The sequence below is a fragment of the Acartia tonsa genome, chromosome 3 (assembly GCF_053477335.1).
Source record: "Acartia tonsa isolate MP-2025a chromosome 3, ASM5347733v1, whole genome shotgun sequence".
Lineage (NCBI taxonomy): Eukaryota > Metazoa > Arthropoda > Copepoda > Calanoida > Acartiidae > Acartia > Acartia tonsa.
This window is the reverse complement of record NC_137262.1, coordinates 17,668,206-17,691,825: the sequence shown is the minus strand read 5'-3', so window position 1 is coordinate 17,691,825 and position 23,620 is coordinate 17,668,206. Positions and strand designations below refer to the sequence as shown.

General features: G+C 38.2%; 1 protein-coding gene across 1 annotated transcript in view; it reads right to left on the bottom strand.

The window, feature by feature from the left end:
* The window catches only part of LOC145313514 (uncharacterized), a 70,993-nt gene that overhangs the window by 11,282 nt on the left and 36,091 nt on the right, over positions 1 to 23,620 (bottom strand). Inside the window, exon 5 of the mRNA XM_080152950.1 lies at positions 20,420 to 20,499. Coding sequence (XP_080009076.1) covers positions 20,420 to 20,499 — 80 coding nt within the window. The remainder of the gene's footprint in view (positions 1 to 20,419; positions 20,500 to 23,620) is intronic.

Sequence of the window (23,620 nt, the reverse complement as noted above, 5' to 3'; positions counted from 1 at the left end):
ATGTAAAGTAGTTTTGGTAAAATCTTAATAAAATCACCCTTGATTTTAGTTAAATGGGGCTGTTAAAAGTCATAAGTGGGGTGTCAAAAAATTTAGTTGTATCTCTTGGTACAAGATACCACCATATCATTAGTTAAATCTAATTTTTTATAAATTAAGTGAATCATTCTGTTAGACCAAGGGTAGAAACTCAGCAGATAGACAGACAGACAGGCAAGAAGAATTATCAAAGTTTGACTATAATAGACAATTAATTAGATAAAATCCAATAGAGAACCTGTGAATAATCAGACAGACGGAAAGATAGACAGACAGACGGACAGACAGATGGACAGACAGACGGACAGACAGACAGACGGACAGACAGACGGACAGACAGACGGACAGACAGACGGACAGACAGACGGACAGACAGACGGACAGACAGACGGACAGACAGACGGACAGACAGACGGACAGACAGACAGACAGAAGGACAGGTAAATAGTAACAGACTGTCTTTGAGGCATTAATAAATTACAATTAGGCTATGCTAGATGATTCATTGAAATCCAAAAGAGAGGCAGTTAGACAGATAGACAGACAAGTGGGTGGACAGACAGACAAAAGGACAGACAGACAGAGGGACAGACAGACAAATGGGTACTGCCTAAGAACAGTTTGGCTGCTATATGAATCATTAAAACCCACAATAGAAAAGAAATTTATATTAGTTTCTTATTTCAATACTCAACGCCCCCCCCCCTCCCCCACTCAAAGGGGTTTATTATTTCTTAAAATCAATAAGTGACTTCTCAGCATAATAAAATTGAATATACTTTTTATTTCATCAATTTATCGTAAATAGAACGAAAGTTATAATCATTTTATTGTCTACAAGAAATATGCTTTGAGTAAAAATCAACCTAATTGTCAGTAAAAACGTCATATTTATGCTTATTTACACAGTAAATAAATTTTAAAATTGTATTCTATTGTAATGAATAACTTAAGGGGGTTGTATGAATTATCAAAAACCTAAAAAAAACCTAATTTGGTTAAATTAGTCCAAGTAATGATTGATTTAGTACAGCACATATAAATATGTTGTCAATTTCCTACCAGAGCCCCTGTGGGTTTCATTATAAAGTATCTATACATTTAGTACAATAGGTTCAATTCACCTTTTAAAAATAAGTTGAAAGAAATGGCAATACTTCATCTAAGGTGTAGATTATCATTTTTTGGCTTGTTATTGCTTCCCTACTTGTGTACATTATTGTTCTTGTTTTTCCAATATTTGAACTTTCCCTAAACTGCCATTTGTTCTGCATAGAAAAGCATTCAATTCTGTGACACAAAACAGTCAGGCGAGCCAATTTTAGGATGTGTGCAGGAGTGCAGCTATTCTATAGCTTTTAATTTTATTAATATCAGTTAGGCGAGCTACTTTATGTTGTCTATAGGTAAGTAGGTACTCTGCATCTCCAAAACAGTCACTGGTCAAAATTTTATAATGTTTATAGGAGCAAAAATACTCTGCATTTACACAAAATAACTATTACCGCCAATTTTTTTATGTCTATAGAAGCGCAGCATCTCTACAGCTTTACTTTCACACAAAATGGTTACTAGCTCCAATCCTTGGATGTCTAGAGGAGCTCAGATACCATATTAGAATTATACAAAAGTAACAGGATATCTTACTGCATGTGTGTAGCAAAGGAACTAGCTAACCACTGAACTAATATGGTTCTTGTTTACAGTGAAGCTCCTCATAGGTCCAGGGAAAGTTTACAAATATTTTGAGAGAGGGTACCTCCACATTTCCAAGATAAATCATCCTTGTTTTAGTAAATATTTAGCTAATTAACCGGGTAATTATTTGTGCAATAACATTTAGCTCTATAGATGTAAAACACTGAAATATATCTTTTGCATCTTTAATATTAGATAGTTTTCAAGAAGGAAGGGAATATTAAGGGTTAAATTAATCTACAACCATTTTCCTCCCAAACATTTACAGCTTACCAAAAACAAAATTACAAACTAAATAATCTGAATAAATCTCTTAATGGGTATCTATTATCAACTTTAACATAATTATTTACGACAGACACAGCTCCTTTAGCTTTTCCGCAAATAAAAAGGGCTCTCTTTTTTCAAAAGGCTTGTCTGTGGTCCATTTGCGATATGAGGAAACCGTCTCATATCGAATGCAAAAAAGACTACTTTACATTTTAAAAATTGTTGTTTAATACATGAGTATTAGGTAAATTGGCTTAAATGCCTCTACATCCTCATAAATACAGCCAAGTGTTAGGTAATAATTCGCCAAGGGATTTGTTTACAGACACAGACATTTCAATTTAAAAGTAAATTGTGGGTAAATAGTGGCAACCCCCCCCCCCCTGGCCTTCTCAGGTTACTAGAATCATCATAAAACTTGTCATGACTAAGGACATTAAGATTTCTAATTAATCCTTATACTCAAGTAACAGGATGTCTGTTTGTCTGTCTGTGTGTTTGTACCGAGGGATCTCGCTTACCACTGAACCGATCGGGTTCTCCTTAACAGGGTAGATTCTCATAGGTCCCGGGAAGGTTTATAACTATTTTGGGGGAGGGTGCTACCACCCTTCCTAGAGAAATCACAATAAATCGAAATTTTTTCTCTCGAATAGAGACTCCTACGTAACATTGCACGGTATCGTAGAATCTTGATAGAGACTCCAACGTAACATTGCAAGGTATCGTATTATTTAAAAAATAAAAACATTTAAAGTGCCACTAGAGGCCTCTAGGGACGTAGCTGCTAGTGATTATATATAGCACAACTAGAGTATATAAAATGAAAGGATCATATTGATGTGTAACTCATTTGCATGAAAAATGAGGACTTCGAGACAAAGGTCTTAAAATCATAATTTAAAGTATTACATGATATTATATGGAGCGAAAAACATTTAAGACAACGTCTGTAATTTCTAATATTGCGCATTAAACCCATATATGCTTTGTTCTACTATTACTTTATAGAATACTAGCGGCTAAGCCCCTAGCATCTAGGGGCTTAATATACGAAGAAATATTGAAGGGTAGAAAAATAGCCTAAAACCATACCTACTCGGTCATTTTATAAAAATAAAATACCCTAAAACCATCCTGAGACCAATAAGTAATTTCACTGTAAAGGAGTACCATATCGGTTAGCGGTTAGCTAGATCCTTCGCTACAGACAAAAACGCTTACTACTTTATATATTAGGATTGGTCCCTTTATTTAAGACAAGCAAAAGTAGGTAACCTTTCCTCAAACATTCATCTAAATAATATAAATAGTGTAAATAAATCAACTATTTTTAGAAAATTTGCATACAGTAAATAAGATACATTTCAACTATAATCAGTTAGGGATATTTATTTAATTTTCATTTAACATTTCTGTCATTGAAATTTATATCTCTTTTAATTGTCTTTATCAATAATAGATAATGTAAATTTTTAATCCTCTCTTTTAAGCTATACACATAATAAATATCTTAACATATATAGAAGTAAGTTTAAGATTTTTTTAATGTCTATTGTCCAACGAACCCCAATCTGTCCTACTTTGAGAAAGACGATTCCAGTGACGTCATATACATTTCGGGAAAGAAAAAGGGAAGGGGGGAAGAAAATCTCTTCCCTTTTCTCCCTTTTTCTTTCCCGAAACGTTGATGTCACTGGAATCGTCTTTCTCAAAGTAGCATAGATTGGGGTTCGTCCTATTGTCCTAGCACCTAGGATCCCTGGATTTTGGCTTTTATTTAACAAAAAAAATCTTTATATATTTACTGAGAAACATGCCATTAAACAGACAAAAAGATCGACCATAATATTTTGTGCCTTAAATTCTAGAAATAAAAATTGACCATGGAGTACTGTCAAAGAAAAATGGCCTATATATCATGTTGGCTGGTTTTTGTATCTTCTTTTGAAAAGACTTTATTTGCAAATAACATGACCACTAGTACAATAAAAGCCATTTTTTCAGGGATAATAGGTTAAGTAAATATGAATAAATATCAATAGTTTAGTTATTTAATAGATGATAAATAATATAGATTTCATTAAACTTATATTAATCTTTAATCCCTGACAAAGAAAGTTAAATTTTGTGGCGGTGTGTAGAAAAAAATATATGTCTTCTGTTATTCCTTTATCCCTGATAAATTGAAGTAGTGTCTGTCTGTAGGAAAAATTATTTATTCTTGTTGTCTCTTGATTTGCTAGTTTAGCTTCTTTCAAAGATGCTGCTTACACGGTTGGGAACAGAAAAAGTAAAAACAAAAGCCATAAGTACGATGTTTAAAGATAAAAAATAACAACCGATATTTTATGGCCCAAAGAGATGCTAATTGGTCTTATTTGAAGAACATTTAGAATCTATCTTTAATATCGGCCAAGAAAAACATATTCTTTAATGTTAATTAATGAACAGATAAGACACAATTTTAGTTTAGTGTACTTAAACCCTATCTTAGGTGAAACTCCAAAATCACAACCATCTTTTTGATTACACGACCTATGTCTGGGTATCTCTGTTTGTTAGCCAAGGCTTTTCTGCTATATTTACTATGATAGGGGCACAACTGATAGCAGCAGATTATTTATTCCTGTCCCACAGTATCTGCCTCATGTTTGCTTGTCCAAATTTATCATTCCAGATTATAATCTAAACTCTTTAATCTGATGAGGGTAGTTTAAGACAATCCGAATAAATTCTGAAATCTATGTTATATAAACACATACTTCAAAAATCTGGCTGTCATTTCTACAGGCTCTTTAGATCCACCAGACAAACAACTTTTCGAATGATTGCAAGTTAAAATTCAGTAAGATTTTGATTTGTGCTGTTAAGTGGTCAAAGCATTTCTACTCTAATGATAACTGACGCGGGTACTATTCTCATAGCTTAACATGGTCCTCTTAGGGCCAGCTTAAAAGAATTATTTATAAAAGCAAAACATTAAAACCACTAAAGTTTAAACTCTTGCATAACTGACTGATAACCAGTCAATCATATCGATTTACATAACGCATTTTGTAACATAAAATTAGAAAATAAAATTGATTCAGCTGTCCTAAATTATCATTTTTTGCACATAATACAAGTATATCTTTTCATTCAGACATAAAAAAAAGACTTCAGATAATTCAAATTTGGGAGCTTGATTCTTGCAAAATTATGACAATAAAATATATATAGATGAACAACTAATAATTAAATACAATAGTTATAGAGTAATTTTGCTGCTAACAAGAGGTAAAATATCTTAATTAATTTGCTACTAAATCTAATCTTTATTGCTCTACAACTCCCATTATTTTTAGTAGTGTAGTCACTTTATAAGTTGATTGTCCTTCAGTATATTTTGCCTGTGAGTTTTTCATAGCAACTGCAAATGCTTTCTATTGTCTTCTAACTTCAGTAATAGTACCAAACAGTTTTGCTGTGTTTCTTATGAACATAACAATTCTTGTTTGACTGGACCTACATAACTCGGCAAAAAGTTCATCTTATCATTTTATCGCGAGTCGACTTAATGAATTTATAGAGGAGCAAAAAGTGAAGTCTTTATCTGAAACTTTTAAAATATATATTTGGAATCCAAAGAAGCAAGAAGCTCAACTGTTAAGTCTTGGTTATAAGCTACTCCTATAATATAGCGCCTAATAAGCCTAGGAATCTTCATTTTAAGTATCAAATGAAAACGAGGATTTTTTGTCGTCAAAACTTAGCTTAAAAATAGCCAATACTTAATGTGTGCGTTCTTCCTTATGTAAGATTTTTTACGTTAAAAGAGATTCTCTTACATAAGATTTTTACGTTTAAAGAGATTCTCTTATATTAAAAAGAATATTTATACATGGTTTGAAATCGATAGAACGTTTCGAAATTTAAAAGGTAAATAATTAATTCATAAAAATTTTAAGAGGAAAAAAACAATAAAAATTGTCTGTTCAATTTTCTTCTTTTAAAAGCAAAATTGAAAAAGCTTGAAAAATTAAAAGTTGCGTCACAGAAGCTAGAACACACAAAAATGCACTTTAAACAAAAATAAAGAAATAAAGAAATGACAAATTCTAACAAACACTGTAAAGCCTCCCTGAAAATTGTAGACACGGTGGTCTGGCAGTTTTAAGATCTTTAATCACGGACAATCAAAGTTTATAAATCAATTATTACATTTAATCAAATTAATTATTCAGTATACCTTGATTCCTGAATATTTATAAATGAAAATATAAGCTAGACTTTGAGAAATAGTTGTATTAAATGCAACATACATCAAGGGGATCTTCTTTAGTGGATACAAGTCATAATAACAAGGAAACTATGTCTATTTGCAGCGCAGCAAGAACAGGCTTGGAATAAATCGGGGGATATAAAACTATTAAAAATATTAGGGCATACATTAATAGATAAAAGGAATAGCATTTTAGATTTTAGGTAAGGGAACTTCTTAACCTTTTTGGAAGTACAGAATGACTTATAGACGTACAGGCAGAATAGAAAAAATGTCCCCGCTTTTAAGAAGCATGTATTAAGTTCCCCTAAAATACATGTCAAAAGAGACTTTACATTGATTGAGTACGAGTTTAAATGTCTGCTAAAATTATATAAACATGCAAAAACACAGAGACAGCAAATAGTGGTTTTTTTTATTCTTTATCTGTTCTTTGTACGTGAAGATTCTCTATAACTCTATAATCTTGCATTGTCTGTATTTTAATTGTAAGCAGGGGTGCAGGTTGTTTTTATATTTGCCAAACTCATTTTAAATAAAAAATGGATAATTTACATTTATTATCAGAGGGAGATAGAGCGAAAGAAAGCGAGAGACTTCGAGGGAGAGTGAGAGAAATGGAAAAATAAAGAAAGAAAAAAGGGAAAAAAGAGAAAATAAGAAGTAATATAAGAAGTAATATTTTTGTCTTATTAAAAAAAAACACCCTGTATAATAAAGGATAGAATGTAGAGATAGTGAAAGAATTAAGGACTGATATAAAACACCAAACTTTTGTATGAAGACGGACAGCCATGGTAGAAAATCTTATCTAATAAAACATTTATCATTGCTGCGCTCATTATAAAAACATTGTACTTGTTTTAGCTTCTAAGTGTATCCATGCATACATATTACATAATATTATGGAAAAATATAAATATAAATATTAAACATGTACTTTAGTTGGGATTAGAACAGTTTCTGTCTCTACGGATGAAGCTTAAGATCTTGGTAACTGCTGAATTGATTTGGCTCTTCTATTTAAGAAATAGGTAAACATGGGTTAAAAATATTTATCTGTTGGTTGGAACACCCTCCACTCATAAAAATTAGCTTAAGAGCAGCTTCGCTACTTAAAAGCGATACTTAATTTAAGAAAATTCTCGCGTTTTACAGCTTTGATAAAGTAAAGCTCTCTTGTTAGTTGTTTTGAGACGCAAAAACTATGTAGGCAAGGCTTATATTGAGCATAACTAATTATGCTAAACTTTAAATAATTCAGAAAATAACAAGAGATGTTTGTTAAAAATATATTTCTTAAGCATTTTTAAAAGTACATTATAATTTTATTGCTAGATATTTAATAAACGAGGACAATAATTCTCATAAGCAATGTAACAGATAAAATGAAGATTTTACATATATATTCTTTAGCAATCCATTCTCCTTGAAATCTTCGGTGCGACTTAAATCATAAATCATGTTAAAAAAATCAATTATATATTCCTAACGTAAATTTTAAATTGTGAGATCTATTTTCAATGTCATAAAAAGTAACTTTACTGTTAGATTTCAAGTTGTTAATTTGTTGTTTTAAAAGTCCTTTTAACTTATTTTTTTATAATATCTCGATATAGCTTCTAAAAACTAATTCTTAAATTATTATGATTTGCTTTAAAAATTCAAATTTTCAATGAAAAATATGTCTAATTTCTTTCATTGAGACATCTTAATTTAAGTTTTGCAAAAAATATGCAAAAAAATTGCTAAACATTTTGATTACATGTGAATATGTATATTTTTTTCATGTTAAGAAATAATTTCATAATCCTGCACCGTATGTCAACATTGTAAAAATGATTTAAACTTGAAAATTACTGAAAAGTAAAGGATTTTAAATACCAGATGGTTTTCTGTGTATGCCAATTAAAAAAAATTATGTTGCTTAATTAAAATGTATTTAGGGAAATATTTTCTTTAATTAATACTCTATGTTTAACTGAAAGCTAAAAAAAAGACAAAAAGGTGTAAAATTAGGAATATAATAAATGTACATATGATTAGACTAAATAAATTTTTAATAAAACAAGGATGACAACATTCATAAAAATGAAGCACTGAAACGGTAAGACAAACGGACATTAACACTTGTATAGTGTCAGAACTGAATAATCAGAATATAAATGTATAAGAGTCGAAGCAAAATTGTAAGTAAATTTGTTGAAAAACTGCTTGATACAGGATAATGTTTATGGACATACTTATATTTCTAGGACTTGATTATAGAGTTGCTTCGCATTATACTTTGGTGTCCCAGGAATCAATATACCAGAAAACAGATCAATCGGATAATTAGATCACATAAAAATTTGTTGATAAAAAAGAAAAAAAACAACATGTTTAAAATGGACGTACGGACATTCTTTTAACCCTTATTGACCCCCCCCCCCCTCTAGTTTTTCAATGTCATTTTTTTTGTAGGTAAGATGAAGAGCTGTGACTTCATGACTTTTTAAGTTTAGTAATTATGCGTCGGCAAGAATTGATTTTATTAGGATATCTGGTCTGTGTCGGTCGTGGTGTCCGGTCAAAGTCGGTTGGGTAGCACCAAAATTAAAAAAAAATTCTAAATAAATCTCAATTTCTACATTATGACTTTTGTGTATAAGGTAGAAACCTAAAAATTTTTTTGTGAATACTGAGATATCATTGACCTTATGAGAAAAAAAGGGGTTTTGACCGTTTGACCGCACCCTGACCGACTTTATGACCGATTTTTGTCCGGCTTTTACTACAGACTATCATGAATATTGTGGCTTCTTATACAGCTAGAGACCTTTAATTTTTTTTGGTAAATTCTTGAGCAACAATAAACAGATAAAAATATTAATTGGCGCGGCCAACCGCCGTTTTACCGCCGTAACCGCCAAAAATGGCGGTTTCTGTTATCTGCCGTTTTTCGGCAATGATCAAAAAAATTATTTTTTTGTTATGAAAAATAAAAGTTCGTCCTTAAATTTGGTCATCCTAGCTGCAAAATTGGCCGCTCTACAGCTGTTTAAAATTTAGCGGCTAAAAAGCGGCTAAGGAGCGGCCTGACCGCTATGACTAGAAAAAGTAATTTTCTCTAAAAATACACATGAACCACCAGAAAAAAATTTTACGTCTTTATCTCTAACAGAAGCCGATATAGAGGGGGGGGGGTCAATATGACCCCCCCCCCCCCCGATCTATTAAGGTGGGAATTGGGGCCCGATCTATAAGGGTTAATGATTATCTATAAGCTATCAAAACGAACGGACGGACCGACCCTACTTATAGAAAAGCTTCGCTTTTAAAAATTGTCTTTTTTGGGGGAAAATTTAGGACGATTATTGAAGCTTTGGGGACTTACTGTCCTTATGTGTTTAAAATGCATTTGAGGAAAATATCATATAAAAAAATAATTTTAAATTCTTACTTTGATTTTAAAAAGTTTGTAATTGCTTTGCAAAAATGTAATTAATCAATCATTAATATTTAAAACATAAAGTTTTGCTCCATCATGCTCATGTCTGTTTTACAAAAATATTTGCAATTTGTTATGGAATTTATTATAATTTCGATACTACTAGTTAGATTTTCGATAATATATTAAGAAATGTGTTTAATTGTTAAATGCAAGCAACATCTACAGATTTTGCAGCTATTTGCGTACAAAAAAGACTTATGCGTATGGCCATAAGAATCTTCACAAGAATTCAGTATCCTTAATAAAAGCCATGAAAAAAACGTTCAACCTTTGGCCGTTAAGACGGTCATAGTTAAAATTTGTAGACAATTAATGAACAAAGATGGGGGTAAAAAGACTCGCAGCTGATAAAACTAATTAATTTCCTATAATTTAACGGTCTGCAGATGATTTTAAAAATTTTTTTAGGAGGAAAAAAAACGTTTAATTGAATCACCATTAAACTAATTTCTAAATTTAGTCAAGCAATTTATCTTGAGATAAAAGAATTTAAGACCTTGTTTCTAATTGTTTTTACAGCAGGTTTTTATACAAATTAAAATACTAAAATAAATTCTATTGTTTGAACTGTTTGTGTGGTAATACGACACCCAGACGGACAGGCCGTTTACAGAGTTGCTTCGCTGTGACTTATGATAACAAACCCCCCGCACTAATCCTATTATATCACCATCCATCTCATGACCGCTGTTGACCCCGCACCCAGCGGTCAAACTAGCCTGCCTAAATGTGGGGAGGGGACTCAAACATGCAACTATCACGAGTCCCTCACGCGCTTATATAATCGGGAGGCGTTGCCTCCCCTTTTACCACCGCTGCCCCCACAGCCTGTCTACCGTCGGGCGCTAAGCCCTAGCGCCCCACACCCCCTTCAAACCTAACCATTGTCATATTTTGTTGTATATATATAGTAAACATAACTTGTAAAGATTATTCAGTTTAAATATATAATTTCTGTATGATTGAATCCTGCTTGTTTGTTTGGTAGAATACTTAAAGGCTAGGGCTCGTTGAATCCGAACTCGTTACCCCGTGGGCCGAGAACGCTCGGCTTACCAGAACTTGGTGTCAGCGTGTTTCAATCGAGCCTTACAGAAACTAGCCTATTCTACCTCTGATTGGACCCTTTGGCAAGTAAGGGGACAATCAGCCGCCAACTGACCCGTGAGACGGCCTTTTTAGGTCGAATTTCCATCATTTTGAACGCAATATGTGGGCCTCTGGCCTACGGCAAGCAGATTTAGCCTGCTAAAAGCGCCAGTTAAGACGCTTTTTCCGTGTCGTGTAGGAGTAGCGCTAGGTGCGCAGCCACGGCAATCGGATAATTTAGCTCAGACGGCTATAGAACTGAGTCTAAATTGGCAAGTGTAGCTGGGACAAGCCCCAGGACACCCAGGCCAAACCTACGAGACAGACAGCTGGGTGCTGGTCTCCCTAAGAAGGCAATGTGTGGCTGCGAAGCTTCAGCACACAAGTAAGCCCTACCACTGCGACGGATAGCAGATTTTGAGCCACAGGCACGGCAGGACGGGACATTCCCTGCCGCTGCCTCCCAGGATTCGAACCCGAGGCGCTGCAGGACGGGCCATTCCCTGCCGCCATTTTCGGGATTCGAACCAGCGGCGCTGTAGGACGGGTCATTCCCTACCGCCGTCACCCCTCTGAACCTTGCAGGACGGACATTCCCTGCTGCCAGTGCTTCCAGAATCACACCTAGAGCTCCTAGTGATAACAACACATAAGTGTGTATAAATGTCAACCAAGTGATAAAAATAAATATAAAATTGTTGACCAAGTGATAATTAATAAGCTCTAGTGATTCGAAGCTACAGTCTAAGCCACCATGGTAAGCGATACCACCATAGCTGCGGTGCGGCCACCACCAAAGTTTCTGCCAACCCCAGCCGAACGAGAGGCCCCCTTGTCTCAAGGGCAGGACCTCCACTTCCCCTGCCATGTCAGGGTGAGGTTTCCTACTCCTGACCCTGCCCAGCATGTACAGGTTGATGCCATGATTGATTCTGGCAACCGTGTACCAGGGTCTGCTGTAATTTCTGAGCACCTCATGCACGCAATGGGGGTGCAACGCATGTTGATTCCGGACAACACCCAGATCCTGACTGCTAATGAGGAAGGCCAGCCCCTCCAGGTAATCGGAAAATTAAAAGAGTTATATATGGCAGTCTCACACACTCTTATACTCCATCTATACCACGTGACTGTGGTCCGGAATCTCTCACACCCTCTGAACCTAGGAGGGTATTTTCTCAAGGAGTTCGGAACAAGGCTCTGTTTCGACATGCAACCACCTTGCTTGTGGGTGCGTGGGGAGTTTATCCCACTCCGTGGCGTCCCCATTGACCGGGAGACAGCCGAGAGAGAGCTAAGCTACGAGGGGCCTCTGCCAGGCCCCCTGCCTGAGCAGCCGCGTGTGGTTGAGAAAGGCACACACTGGGTGGACGCTGAGCTCAACGCACACAAGGGAGCTAACCTGCTAGCCATGGGGTTGCCCCCAGTGCCCAAGGTGCCAAGGGAGAGCCTGCCAACAACGTTTCCTGAGATTGCCAGCCCTCCAGAACCAATCTTCTCCGCCGACACCTTTATCAACGGCCAGCCGTGTCCACCTGGCCCCCTCTACCTGGGACCTCCAGCCAGTCCACCAGCCAAGCCCGAGTCCAGACCCGTCAAGTCGCGGTCTGATGTACCCGGAGCCACACTCAACTCTCAGGCCCCAGCCTCTCCCGGCGCCGTGCCCGTCAAGTCGCGGCCGGACGCCCACGGAGCCAAAGCTGGACCCAGCACTTTGGCCTCTCCCAGCGCCGAGCCCGTCAAATCGTGGCCGGACGCCCCCGGAGCCACACCTGGCTCCGACACGTCAGCCCCTCCAGAAGCCGAGCCCGTCAAGTCGCGGCCGGTGGGTCCCGGAGCCAAAGCTGACCCCGCACCAGCCACGTATAGGCTAAGCGCTGTCACTCCAACTGATGGCCAGCCACCCCAGCTCCGCACAGCCAAGCGGGTGGTCCTGCCTGGCCGCGGGGTTATGGCGGTCCCTGTTGAGCTAGTAGGCCATCGCACCAAGGATGCCATTCAACTAGCTGCCCCAGAACAGAGGTTTGGGGAGGATCTTGTTATTCCAGAGGGCCTGTATGCCCACAGGCCTGGCTCTGCCACTGTGTTTAGAGTACTGGTGGTCAATGAGGGGGAGGTGCCCCTCTTGCTGGATGCTGGCCTCCCAGTGGCAGGGGAGCTGGTCAAACCTGACATTTTAGAGGTCTCTGATACGCCTCCCCCGCGTCTCCACTCGTTCCAAGAACCTGCTGAGCCTATAGACATGCAGGAGTTGTGGGAGGCCCTGGAGATGGAAGACAATGAGTTCCTACGCAAGGACCCCTTGCTCAAGAAGGAGGTCTGGACTATGTTGTCAGAGTACAGGGACGTCTTCTCCAATTCTACCCCAAGCTGCACAGATGTGGTTGAGTTGCAGCTGCGCCTCAAGCCAGGGACCCAGCCGATCCGCCAGAGATTTAGGGATCTGAACCCGCGGCAAGAGGCTGAACTGGAGAAACAACTGGACACCTGGCTACAGGAGGGAGTTATAGAGCCGTCAGACTCCGCCTGGAGCAGCCCCCTGGTGCCCATCAAGAAGAAGGACGGGAGCACCCGCTGGGCCGTTGACTACAGAGCCCTCAACAAGTGTCTGGAGCTGGACAGCTACCCCCTGCCTAGGATCCAGCAGTTGGTGGAACGAGCTGGCGGGCACCGTGTCTACAGTGCTCTAGACGCTGTGGCCGCATACTACACCATCCGTGTGTCCGAGGACAGCCGGCCCTGCACCGCCTTCACCACCCCCAGGGGCTTGTATCAATGGAAAAGGATGCCCTTTGGCCTGGCTACGGCACCGTCTGTCTATTCCAGGTTTATTGCAGGGGTCCTAAACCCACTAGGCACAGCCAACCTCCAGTCATACCTTGACGACGTCCTGACCTTCCACCAGGATACCTGGGCCCACCTGGCCAGGCTCCGAGAGGTCTTGGAAGCCCACCGTAGGGGAGGGATCCGCCTCAAGCCAGCCAAGACCAAGTTGTTCCGATCCAAGGTGGATTACCTGGGCCACACCCTCAGCCGTGAGGGGATAGCCATGCAAGAGGACTATATTGACCGTATCTTGGACTGGCCAGCCCCTAGCACCCCCAAGGATTTGCTGGCGTTGCTGGGGTTCTTTGGATACTACCGCCTGTTCATCCCAGAGTATGCAGACCTCACCTACGAGATGAATCGGCAGAAGACGGCCAAGGCCCTAACCTGGACGCCTGAGATGGAAGCCCAGCTGCTGCAACTCAAGGACAAGTTCCGCAAGGCCCCCATCCGAGCGCCGCCCAGGTTTGATTTGCCAGCGGTGTTCCAGCTCACCACAGATTTCAGCAGCCGCGCCATCTCTGCCATACTGAGTCAATGCCAGGAGGGCAAGGAGAGGCTGATTGCCGCCGTGGGGCGCAAGACAACCGACCCTGAGACGCGCTACCCGTCCTGGAAGGGAGAGATGGCCGCCATCATGTATGGGATCCGAAAATTCCACGGCATCTTGTCCTACCGCAGCTTCCAGATCAACACTGATTCCTCTGCCTTGCTACAGATGAAATCACTGAACACATCCACAGGGATGGTGGCCCGCTGGCAGGAGGAGCTAGCGGCCTTAGACTTTACCGTCTGCCACAGGCCTGGCACCCAGAATACCAACGCCGACGCCCTCAGCCGCCGGGAAGATGACAACATGCCAACGGCTAGCGCCGAAGAATTAGCAGAGCAGGCTGAGTATATCCACAACCTTTGCCAGCTAGGGGAGGCCGCAGCTAGCCGGCCTCCTGCCGCCCGACTGGATTCAGCTAGAGTATTGGAGGCCCAGACACAGGACCCCCTCCTGCTCCGTGTCCGCCAATGGGTGGCTGATGGCAAAGCCCCAACCAAGGCTGAGCTGCGTGGCAAGGAACGAGACGAGCAGCAGTACACCAGCCGCTTCCCAGCCCTGGGGCTTGACGAGCACGGCTGCCTCACCACCACTGACCAGACTCTGACAGGAGAGAGGACAAGATACCTGCTGCCTTCGGCCCTCCAGCAGGACGCGTTCTTTCTAGCCCATGGGACCCCCATGGCTGGGCACTTTGGGATGGACGCAACTATCGCCCGCGTTGCCATGCACTTCTGGTGGCCCAACCTGGCCCGTGACGTCCGCCTGATGGTACAAACCTGCCCTGAGTGTGTCCAGAAAGTTACCAAGGAGAGGCTGAAGCAGGGGATCCACGTGCCCTCCCGCCAGGGGTATCCACAGCAAGTCCTATTCATCGACCTGGTGGGGCCACTGCCAGAGACCCCAGCTGGGAACCGCTACATCCTCACCTGCCAAGATGGATTCAGCCGGTTTGTCAGCCTCTACGCCATCCCCAACAAGCGCACCCTCACGGTGGCTGAAGCCCTGTTGCACCGCCACCTGGCCACGTTCGGATGCCCCCTGAAGATCCATTCCGACAATGGAATGGAATTTACCGGCCAGGTATTCCAGGAACTGGCCTCCAGGCTTGAGATTGGCCTGACACATCCACCACCCTACAACCCGCAGTCCAACCGAGTGGAGAGGTTTCATAGGACGCTCAACACAGGCATGCGCCTGTTCCTAGACAGAGACGATAACAACTGGGAGCCACACCTGCCTGCCATCGCCTTTGCCTACAACACCAAGGCCTGCAGATCCACTGGCGTGCACCCGTTCCTGGCCTTCTTTGGGAGAGAGGCCAAACTTCCGGTGGACATGGTGCTACGGCTGCCAGAGACCGAATATGCTTCAGTTCCAGCCAACGTCCAAGCTCTCTTGCAGCGCTACTATGCAGTGTATGATGCCATCCAGCAGAAGGAGGAGGGAGCCATCAGGAGGAGCGCGGCAGCTTACGAAGGCACGGCCAAGTATGAGGTTGGAGACTTGGTCTGGTACCTGGCCCCCCGCCTGGTGCCAGGGAAGGCAGCCAAGATTACCAAGAGATGGACTGGCCCCTGGAAAGTAGTGAGGAAAGCTACAGAAGTCCATTATGTCATTAAACCTGCCTCTCCCGTAGCCGGGATCTCAGAAGTTACCGCGCATGTAGGCCGACTGCGCAAATACACTGGAGATGTGACTGCCCACCAGATCCCAGAAGACATCCAAGTTGACATGGACGGCGACGAGGATGCCACCGAGCTGCCAGTTGGAGCGGCGGCGCCCGCAGCTAGCAACCCAGGAGAGCTCCCAGTGCACCAGCCAGCCGCAGCCGCCCCACAGCCTAGCGGCCAAGATCGTGACCCAGTGGAGGAGAACCTGCAGGAGCAGCCCAACGAACCGCCGCCGCCCGCTCCAGAGCCACTCAGAGATGCCATCTGGAACCCTGACGCGGACATGGAGAACCTGCCAGCCAGCAGCGAGCCTGTAGGAGAAGAGCCAGCCACTGCGATGGAAGAGGCCGCCCCAGAAGAAGAAGAAGAAGCCATGTGCCCCCTGCTGATGACAGCCATCCCCATCCGGGTAGGAGCTAGGAGACCAAGCAACCTGAATCAAGCAGGCGCCCCCATGGAGTTCTATGCACCCTTTGCCATCACCATTCCACCCCTAGGAACCACCAGAGTCTGCCTAGGCCTCCGTGTCCAGCTACCAGCCGCGACAGAACTGATCCTGCAGACGAGGCAAAATTTCCAGCGGCGAGGCTTGGCCGTCGCCAACCCACGCCTAGAGGCCAACCAGGAGCTGACAATGCTGATCACCAACCACAGTCAGACCGAGCAACGAGTGTCCCAGGGAGCCTGTGTAGCCCGAGCTGTCCTCCATCGAGCGGTGCCCCAAGAACTGCCTGTCCGGCGCAGGCATAGGCTGTCGTATCCCCAGGTTCAAGGCCTGGTGGCTCAGGAGCCACGCAACCCTTGAAGGGGAGGTTGTGGTAATACGACACCCAGACGGACAGGCCGTTTACAGAGTTGCTTCGCTGTGACTTATGATAACAAACCCCCCGCACTAATCCTATTATATCACCATCCATCTCATGACCGCTGTTGACCCCGCACCCAGCGGTCAAACTAGCCTGCCTAAATGTGGGGAGGGGACTCAAACATGCAACTATCACGAGTCCCTCACGCGCTTATATAATCGGGAGGCGTTGCCTCCCCTTTTACCACCGCTGCCCCCACAGCCTGTCTACCGTCGGGCGCTAAGCCCTAGCGCCCCACACCCCCTTCAAACCTAACCATTGTCATATTTTGTTGTATATATATAGTAAACATAACTTGTAAAGATTATTCAGTTTAAATATATAATTTCTGTATGATTGAATCCTGCTTGTTTGTTTGGTAGAATACTTAAAGGCTAGGGCTCGTTGAATCCGAACTCGTTACCCCGTGGGCCGAGAACGCTCGGCTTACCAGATTTGTTCTTAAATGTTTATGCCTATGGTTTGTGGTAAATTTACTAAAAATTTTTAAAATCACAGATTTATAAATTTTTCGTATGAGTTATAATATGTATATGAATTATACATAATTTTTTTCTCGCTATAAGCTAAAATACATTTTCTGCTTGATATCTAAAACTAGTGGCTTGCTCCAAGAGTTACAAAGCAAAAAATTGGGTTGGCGGCATTTAGTGGGGTGGTGGTGTCCTAAGCCCCTCCTAAAAAATAGCTTAAGCATCGCAGAACCATTATATATATTCCTATATACAGCATGACCCTCGAAAAAGTATTTTTAAGCATCTGCAGCCCTTATTTCTCAATGAATTATTAAAAAATGCATATGTCCTTGTTCTCCATAGTATTCCACGTAAGTAGATATAAAAATATTTTTTTTACCTCCATTAACACCGGAGATTTTTAGTGCTAAAGTTTTGAAAAAGTGACTGAGGAAAAAGTAACTTTTAACATGATACGACTTTTTTAGCAAAATTAAGCTAGAAATCCTTTTATTTTTGTTACTAGCAGAAACTTTATACAAAAATGAAATAAAAAATTTAGTTTTTGAGTAAAAAGCATTTTTTTACACATATTTTTTGAGTCTTTTTAGTTTAATGATATTTTGAAAAACTTACTTATTAGGCAAAATTGTTTAAGATTAAAAAACCAAATAAATCTCTATGAATATAGCAGGAAAATTGTTTTTGTTTCACAATCCTAACTTTAATAACAAAAAAGTTATAAAGAAAATAAAAATAAAACATAATGATTTTTTAGTCTAAAAAGCTTAATTTACCCCTTATTAAATAATTGAGATGTCAGAAAAGTAGGCGGAGCAACTGTCATAATTAATCCTTTTCTATAAATAAGGGTTAATAAATAACCTAAAATTTGCAAATAATCAATTCATTCAGTAGTATTTTTTGCCATTAAAAATTTATATTTTTGGTGGAATAAAAAAGAAATATTTAGTTAACTTGTTTTTCTTTGTGTCTTATTATTCAATTGCCAGAAAAACATAATATAACCATCCAAAAAATAAGAGAAACAAAAAAAAATTCTTTTTCTCAGTCACTTTTTCAAAACTTTAGCTCTAAAAATCTCCGGTGTTAATGGAGGTAAAAAAAATATTTTTATATCTACTTACGTGGAATACTATGGAGAACAAGGACATATGCATTTTTTAAATAATTCATTGAGAAATAAGGGCTGCAGATGCTTAAAAATACTTTTTCGAGGGTCATGCTGTATCTAATCGGTTCAGTTGTTACCGAGATCTTAAGCTTCAGACGGATATACAGAGAGACATCGCTTTTCTTTGTATTATGGATAGCTGGTTGAGATTGCTGCGCAACTTAAGGATATAATTTCCATAATTAAATACCATTGAAAAACATAAAAATATTTTTGTCGGCCTATTACAAAGGTTTATAAAAAGGCAATGAAATGGTTGAAATGAGCATGAATGGATCAATTCAAAGCTTGTTAGCTTTTTTATTACACACAATGGACTATAAATATTGTTTGTGTGTAAAACGTAATATTATTTTTTTTCTTCAAGTATTTAATATCCGTACGTATGTCATTATTCGATAACAGATGAGAACACAGTAATAGTGTCTGACTGATTATGACGTAACAAAAAAAATTAGCCAATGAGAGGCCACTATAAATTTTACCATTGGTCAATAACGGCCTCTCATTGGCAAATTTTTTTTTGTTACGTCATAATCAGTCAGACACTATTACTGTGTTCACAGATGATCAAATGTCTTATCTAATCAAATCATGGAATCAAGATTTCCCTTGAAGATATTGTATTATTTATCCATATTAAACTTATAAAATATAAATGTTACAAGTAAATCATAATTTACAGTGGAGCAATTTTTTTAGGAAATGTTTTTTTACAATTTAGTTTATTTACTTTTGCACATTTTTTACCAATTGTGTCTGATCTTATTTCTAGATGAAAATTATGATACATCTGTTTTATGTGTTTAGATATATCATTGTTATAACATCACTAGAGGCGGCGTTCTAAAATTATCTCGCTATTGGCTAGATAGAATCTTAATCTTTTTCTTCCATTGGCCTATCTCTGAATATTAATCTTTTCTTCCATTGGCCTATCTCTGAACATTAATCTTTTTCTTCCATTGTCCGACCACTGAATATCAACCCAACTACAAAAAAGTTACTACACTTAAATATTTTTTAAAAAGATACTACGACTTTAGTTTCGTTTTTTCATGATTTTTTAGAGATTATATGTCCCTCTCTCTCACTTCCCTTTCCTTCCATCTTTTTTAAATTTCATTATTTTTATTTGAAACCGTATTTATAATTTTGTCTCTCTTTCTTTAAAATATTTTAGGATCCTAGAATTTTTTTGTTTTAAATTATCATCCTCAAAGGGTTAAAATATTTAGTTAAATGTTAAATTTAGTTTAATATTTGAACACATTACAGACGCAGCGCTAGTATCAAATTATTTTAAAACTAAGTTTTCTTTGATTTACTATTTTATAAATTTAAATTTTCTATTTTATGAATAGAAATTTAATACTTTAGTATAATTCAAATAGCAACATGAAATTAAAAAAAAGAATTTATTCTTTATAGAGTAAAATAATGGGTCTTATAGTTCTGGTCAATGAGAGTTTATTGTGGATTTTTGGAGCACTTTGAGTATTAAACACTCTACTACTGGAAGACTTGAGCTCATATATAGACTTTTATTTCCTATATAGATCTGTCATGGATCTTGATGCAATAAAGCAAGCCGTTTTATAAAAAATCTGTCGAAAATAATTCATAAGGTAAAAAACAGAAAAAGTAATCGCTCATATAGGTATAGAATAAGGTTTTGATTGCTATAAAACATTAACCAACAAACACAACAATAATATTAACTTTGTCTAATTGCCCCTTTGGTATGAGCTTAGATAGGTAGATAGATAAGTTTGAAAGATGGATAAATTTTTGATGTATAGATAGATAGATAGATAGCAAAGATAGTTAGATAGCTAATTAGACATAGAAAAGATAGGTATAAAGATAGATAGACAAACAGGCAGAATGACAAACAGACAGATAGATATATAGATTTGGGGCTGGTTATAAGGATAAATAAATAGCTGGATATATATAGATAGATTAATAGATGAAAATGATGTTGCAAAATACACTGACCTAAACTTTAGAACAGTTTGGCACTTCTCAATTGTTGGATCATCACTATTACTCTCCAGAAATCTCTCTATATGCATAGCCTGAAATTATAAGAAAAGTTTAATAAATATGAAATCTTTTATCAAGTAGGTGATTGGTTTTTTGGAAGTGTACCAATATAAAAAAATTGACCCGTTGTTGGTTCGACAATATTTTAAACATAAAATATTTGCATAGTTATCATAAAAATTTCTTGTTCAATACTTGAAATTGAATTTCACCCACCCGGGATTTCACCTTCTAAATGCACGCGAGCCTTTAGCCATTGATAATGGCCTAAATATTGGAGGAGTTTTTCTACTGCATGTTGCTAACCTAACCTAAATATACGTTTTTTGGTGGAATAGAACAGTTTTTCTCAAACTTTTCCACCATTTCGAATCAGAAGTTAATATGAGAAATCATATTAATTGTTATTAACAATTACAATCAGAAAGGGAAAACTGTTTTTTTCCTACAGGTGACATATCACTGCCCTTTGAACAGGCCCACCATGTCACTTGAAAATGATGATGAGTGACTTTAACAATTCTTTTCACATGATCCGAATGAACACTGACAGGGAAGGTAGAGTATGAAAAAAAAATCGACCATACTTGAAAGTTGAAAAGGGGAATAGTAAGTGTAAAACTTCAATTGAATCTTAAAGGCTTATTTATGAACTAGCTCTAGCCAAACAAAAACAGCTGAATGCTAAAAATTCGGCCACTTCCATCTACGCCAAACAGTATTTAATGAATAATATTCCCTGTCCTTACACTATGAGTGACAGCTCACTACAGAACACTCAAGTGGTCATGACTCCTCACTCAAGTATCAAGAAAAGTTTACTCAAAAGTTGAAATATTGATTTTTGGAGTATATTATCAATAAGCTGTCTTCAGTACATTTTTAAAAATAGCAATTAAATCTTATTATTTATTCTGTCGGATATGCCATTGTTTTAGAGTAGGACACTAAAAATAGAGAATTTGTATTCCCTAAACAATAAGTAAAATATCTAAGAACTTGAGAGTTTAAAAAATATTAAGAGCATTATTTTTGGGTTTTTGGTTTAAAGATTTTAAAACTTAAAATTTTTAAAAGTTTTTAAACACTAAACCATGATTACCTGAGAATACTGAGAAATTTTTTAATGACAACTGTAAAACTTTGATGAAAAAATGACAAATGAATAAATTTTCAAGTAGCAATATCAACTAAATATCTTTATAACAGATTGTTGTTAATATATCAGTTACAGCCATTGAATAATTCCATATCGTCGACATAAATATTGCTATAAATGTCAACAGGAAACTTTCTTGGGGAGCAAAATATGTTTTCTTTTTTTTTTGTCTACGCGAGGTCCAAAGTGAAAAATGCATGAAAAAAATTAATTCACTTTGACACAGCATTATACATTCGTATGTACATTGGTTTGTAGTGTGGAAAGGGTTATAAAAGGTCAATTACAAATGCATTTAGCCCTTTTAGACTTTTGATGACTTATAAAAAATCTTTTTTTATATGTATTTATTCATTAAGAATACAAATTTATTTGGTTTTTAGCCAGAATCCATGCAAGGGTCAGCATTGTATTTTATGCTTCACTAGAATATTTCTTAGATTTAAAATTATATCATCTCGAACACAGTAATAGTGTCTGACTGATTATGACGTAACAAAAAAAAATTAGCCAATGAGAGGCCGTTATTGACCAATGGTAAAATTTATAGTGGCCTCTCATTGGCTAATTTTTATTCTTACGTCATAATCAGTCAGACACTATTACTGTGTTCTATCTTCTCCATAATATAAAGTAGTAGGTTAAGATCTCAGAAATTGATGTTCCGAATTGATTGAACTTTTAAGGGAAGCTCAATAAAGGTATTTGGTGGTTTTAAGCTATTTTCCTGATAGTGATGTTTAAATCAAATTGGCTACGCGTGGCCACGGCTATTTGCGATCTTTAAATCACAACCACTTTTTGAATTTATTAGGACGAAGACCAAACTGCATTACTTTTGCACCACGTTTGACGTCATATTCTCCATCTCTTTTTCAGGGGTTTCTCCTCTTACTTCCTCATTTTATGACGTCACAGGAATCAAAAGTGGCACAAAAGTAATGCAGTTTGGTCATTGTCAATTTTCAGTAAAAATATGAAGAAAAATAATAATAATAATACGTAAAAACTTCAAACATTTAAAAATCCATGTTTTATTGGCAGCACTGGCAGTGGCGTCGGCTACGACTACGGCCACGGCTACGTCTACGGCAACGGCTACACATTTAAAGATCCAGCTATGAACTTCTCAAAAACATATCTTCCCAAATATATCAAATAATATGGGAACAATGAACGGAAAACGTAGATTAATTTAATGTTAATAAAATTTAAGAATCTTTAAAGCAAAATATCATAGAAAACTAAAACTCTTTGTTCAGTGCATTTATAACTAACTATATTTACATAAGTAGGATAGATTGGAGTAATTTTCTATGTTTTTCTGAGAGGAAAGTTTATCATTTTATTCAGATTTAAGCATGTAATATTTGTGTGTATTTTTTTAGAGGCATCGGAATTTATTTTTTGTTCTTCCAAATATTTTTTTTTAGGCTGGGGGGGAGGAAGGGGCATATCTCCAATGAACCCAACCCCCCCTTTAAATAGTCAAAAACCTTGTCTGAGTCTAATTTAATCTTCCCTAAAAATAGAAATAAAAAAAACAAAATTTGCTTTTAAAATTTGAACTATGTTTTACACATCTACCCTTCTGTGTATAAAATGGTTGAATTTGTATGTATGTGTGTGTTTGTGTGTTTACGTGTGTGTATGTAGGAGTCGTCTAAAGGAACTGTATAATTTTACCATTATACCCGTCTACATTGCTTTTATGGATTCAAATCTACAGACCTCACCAGCAAAAAAGGGTAAAATTGCGAAAAAGTTTGCTAATTGGTATACTCATAATCATATTTGATTGTTTACGGTTCTAAATTGGTGTTTTAATTTCTTATGAAAAGAACAAGAAGCAATAGAATAAAGTTTGTCTTTACTTGCTTTTAGTTTTAAAATTAATTAGAATAAAAATTATATTTGGATCTGTCTATGGCTGAGTGATTTAAGGCTAATATCATATAAAGCAGGGTGTAACTACATTTATACTGAAAAGCAAT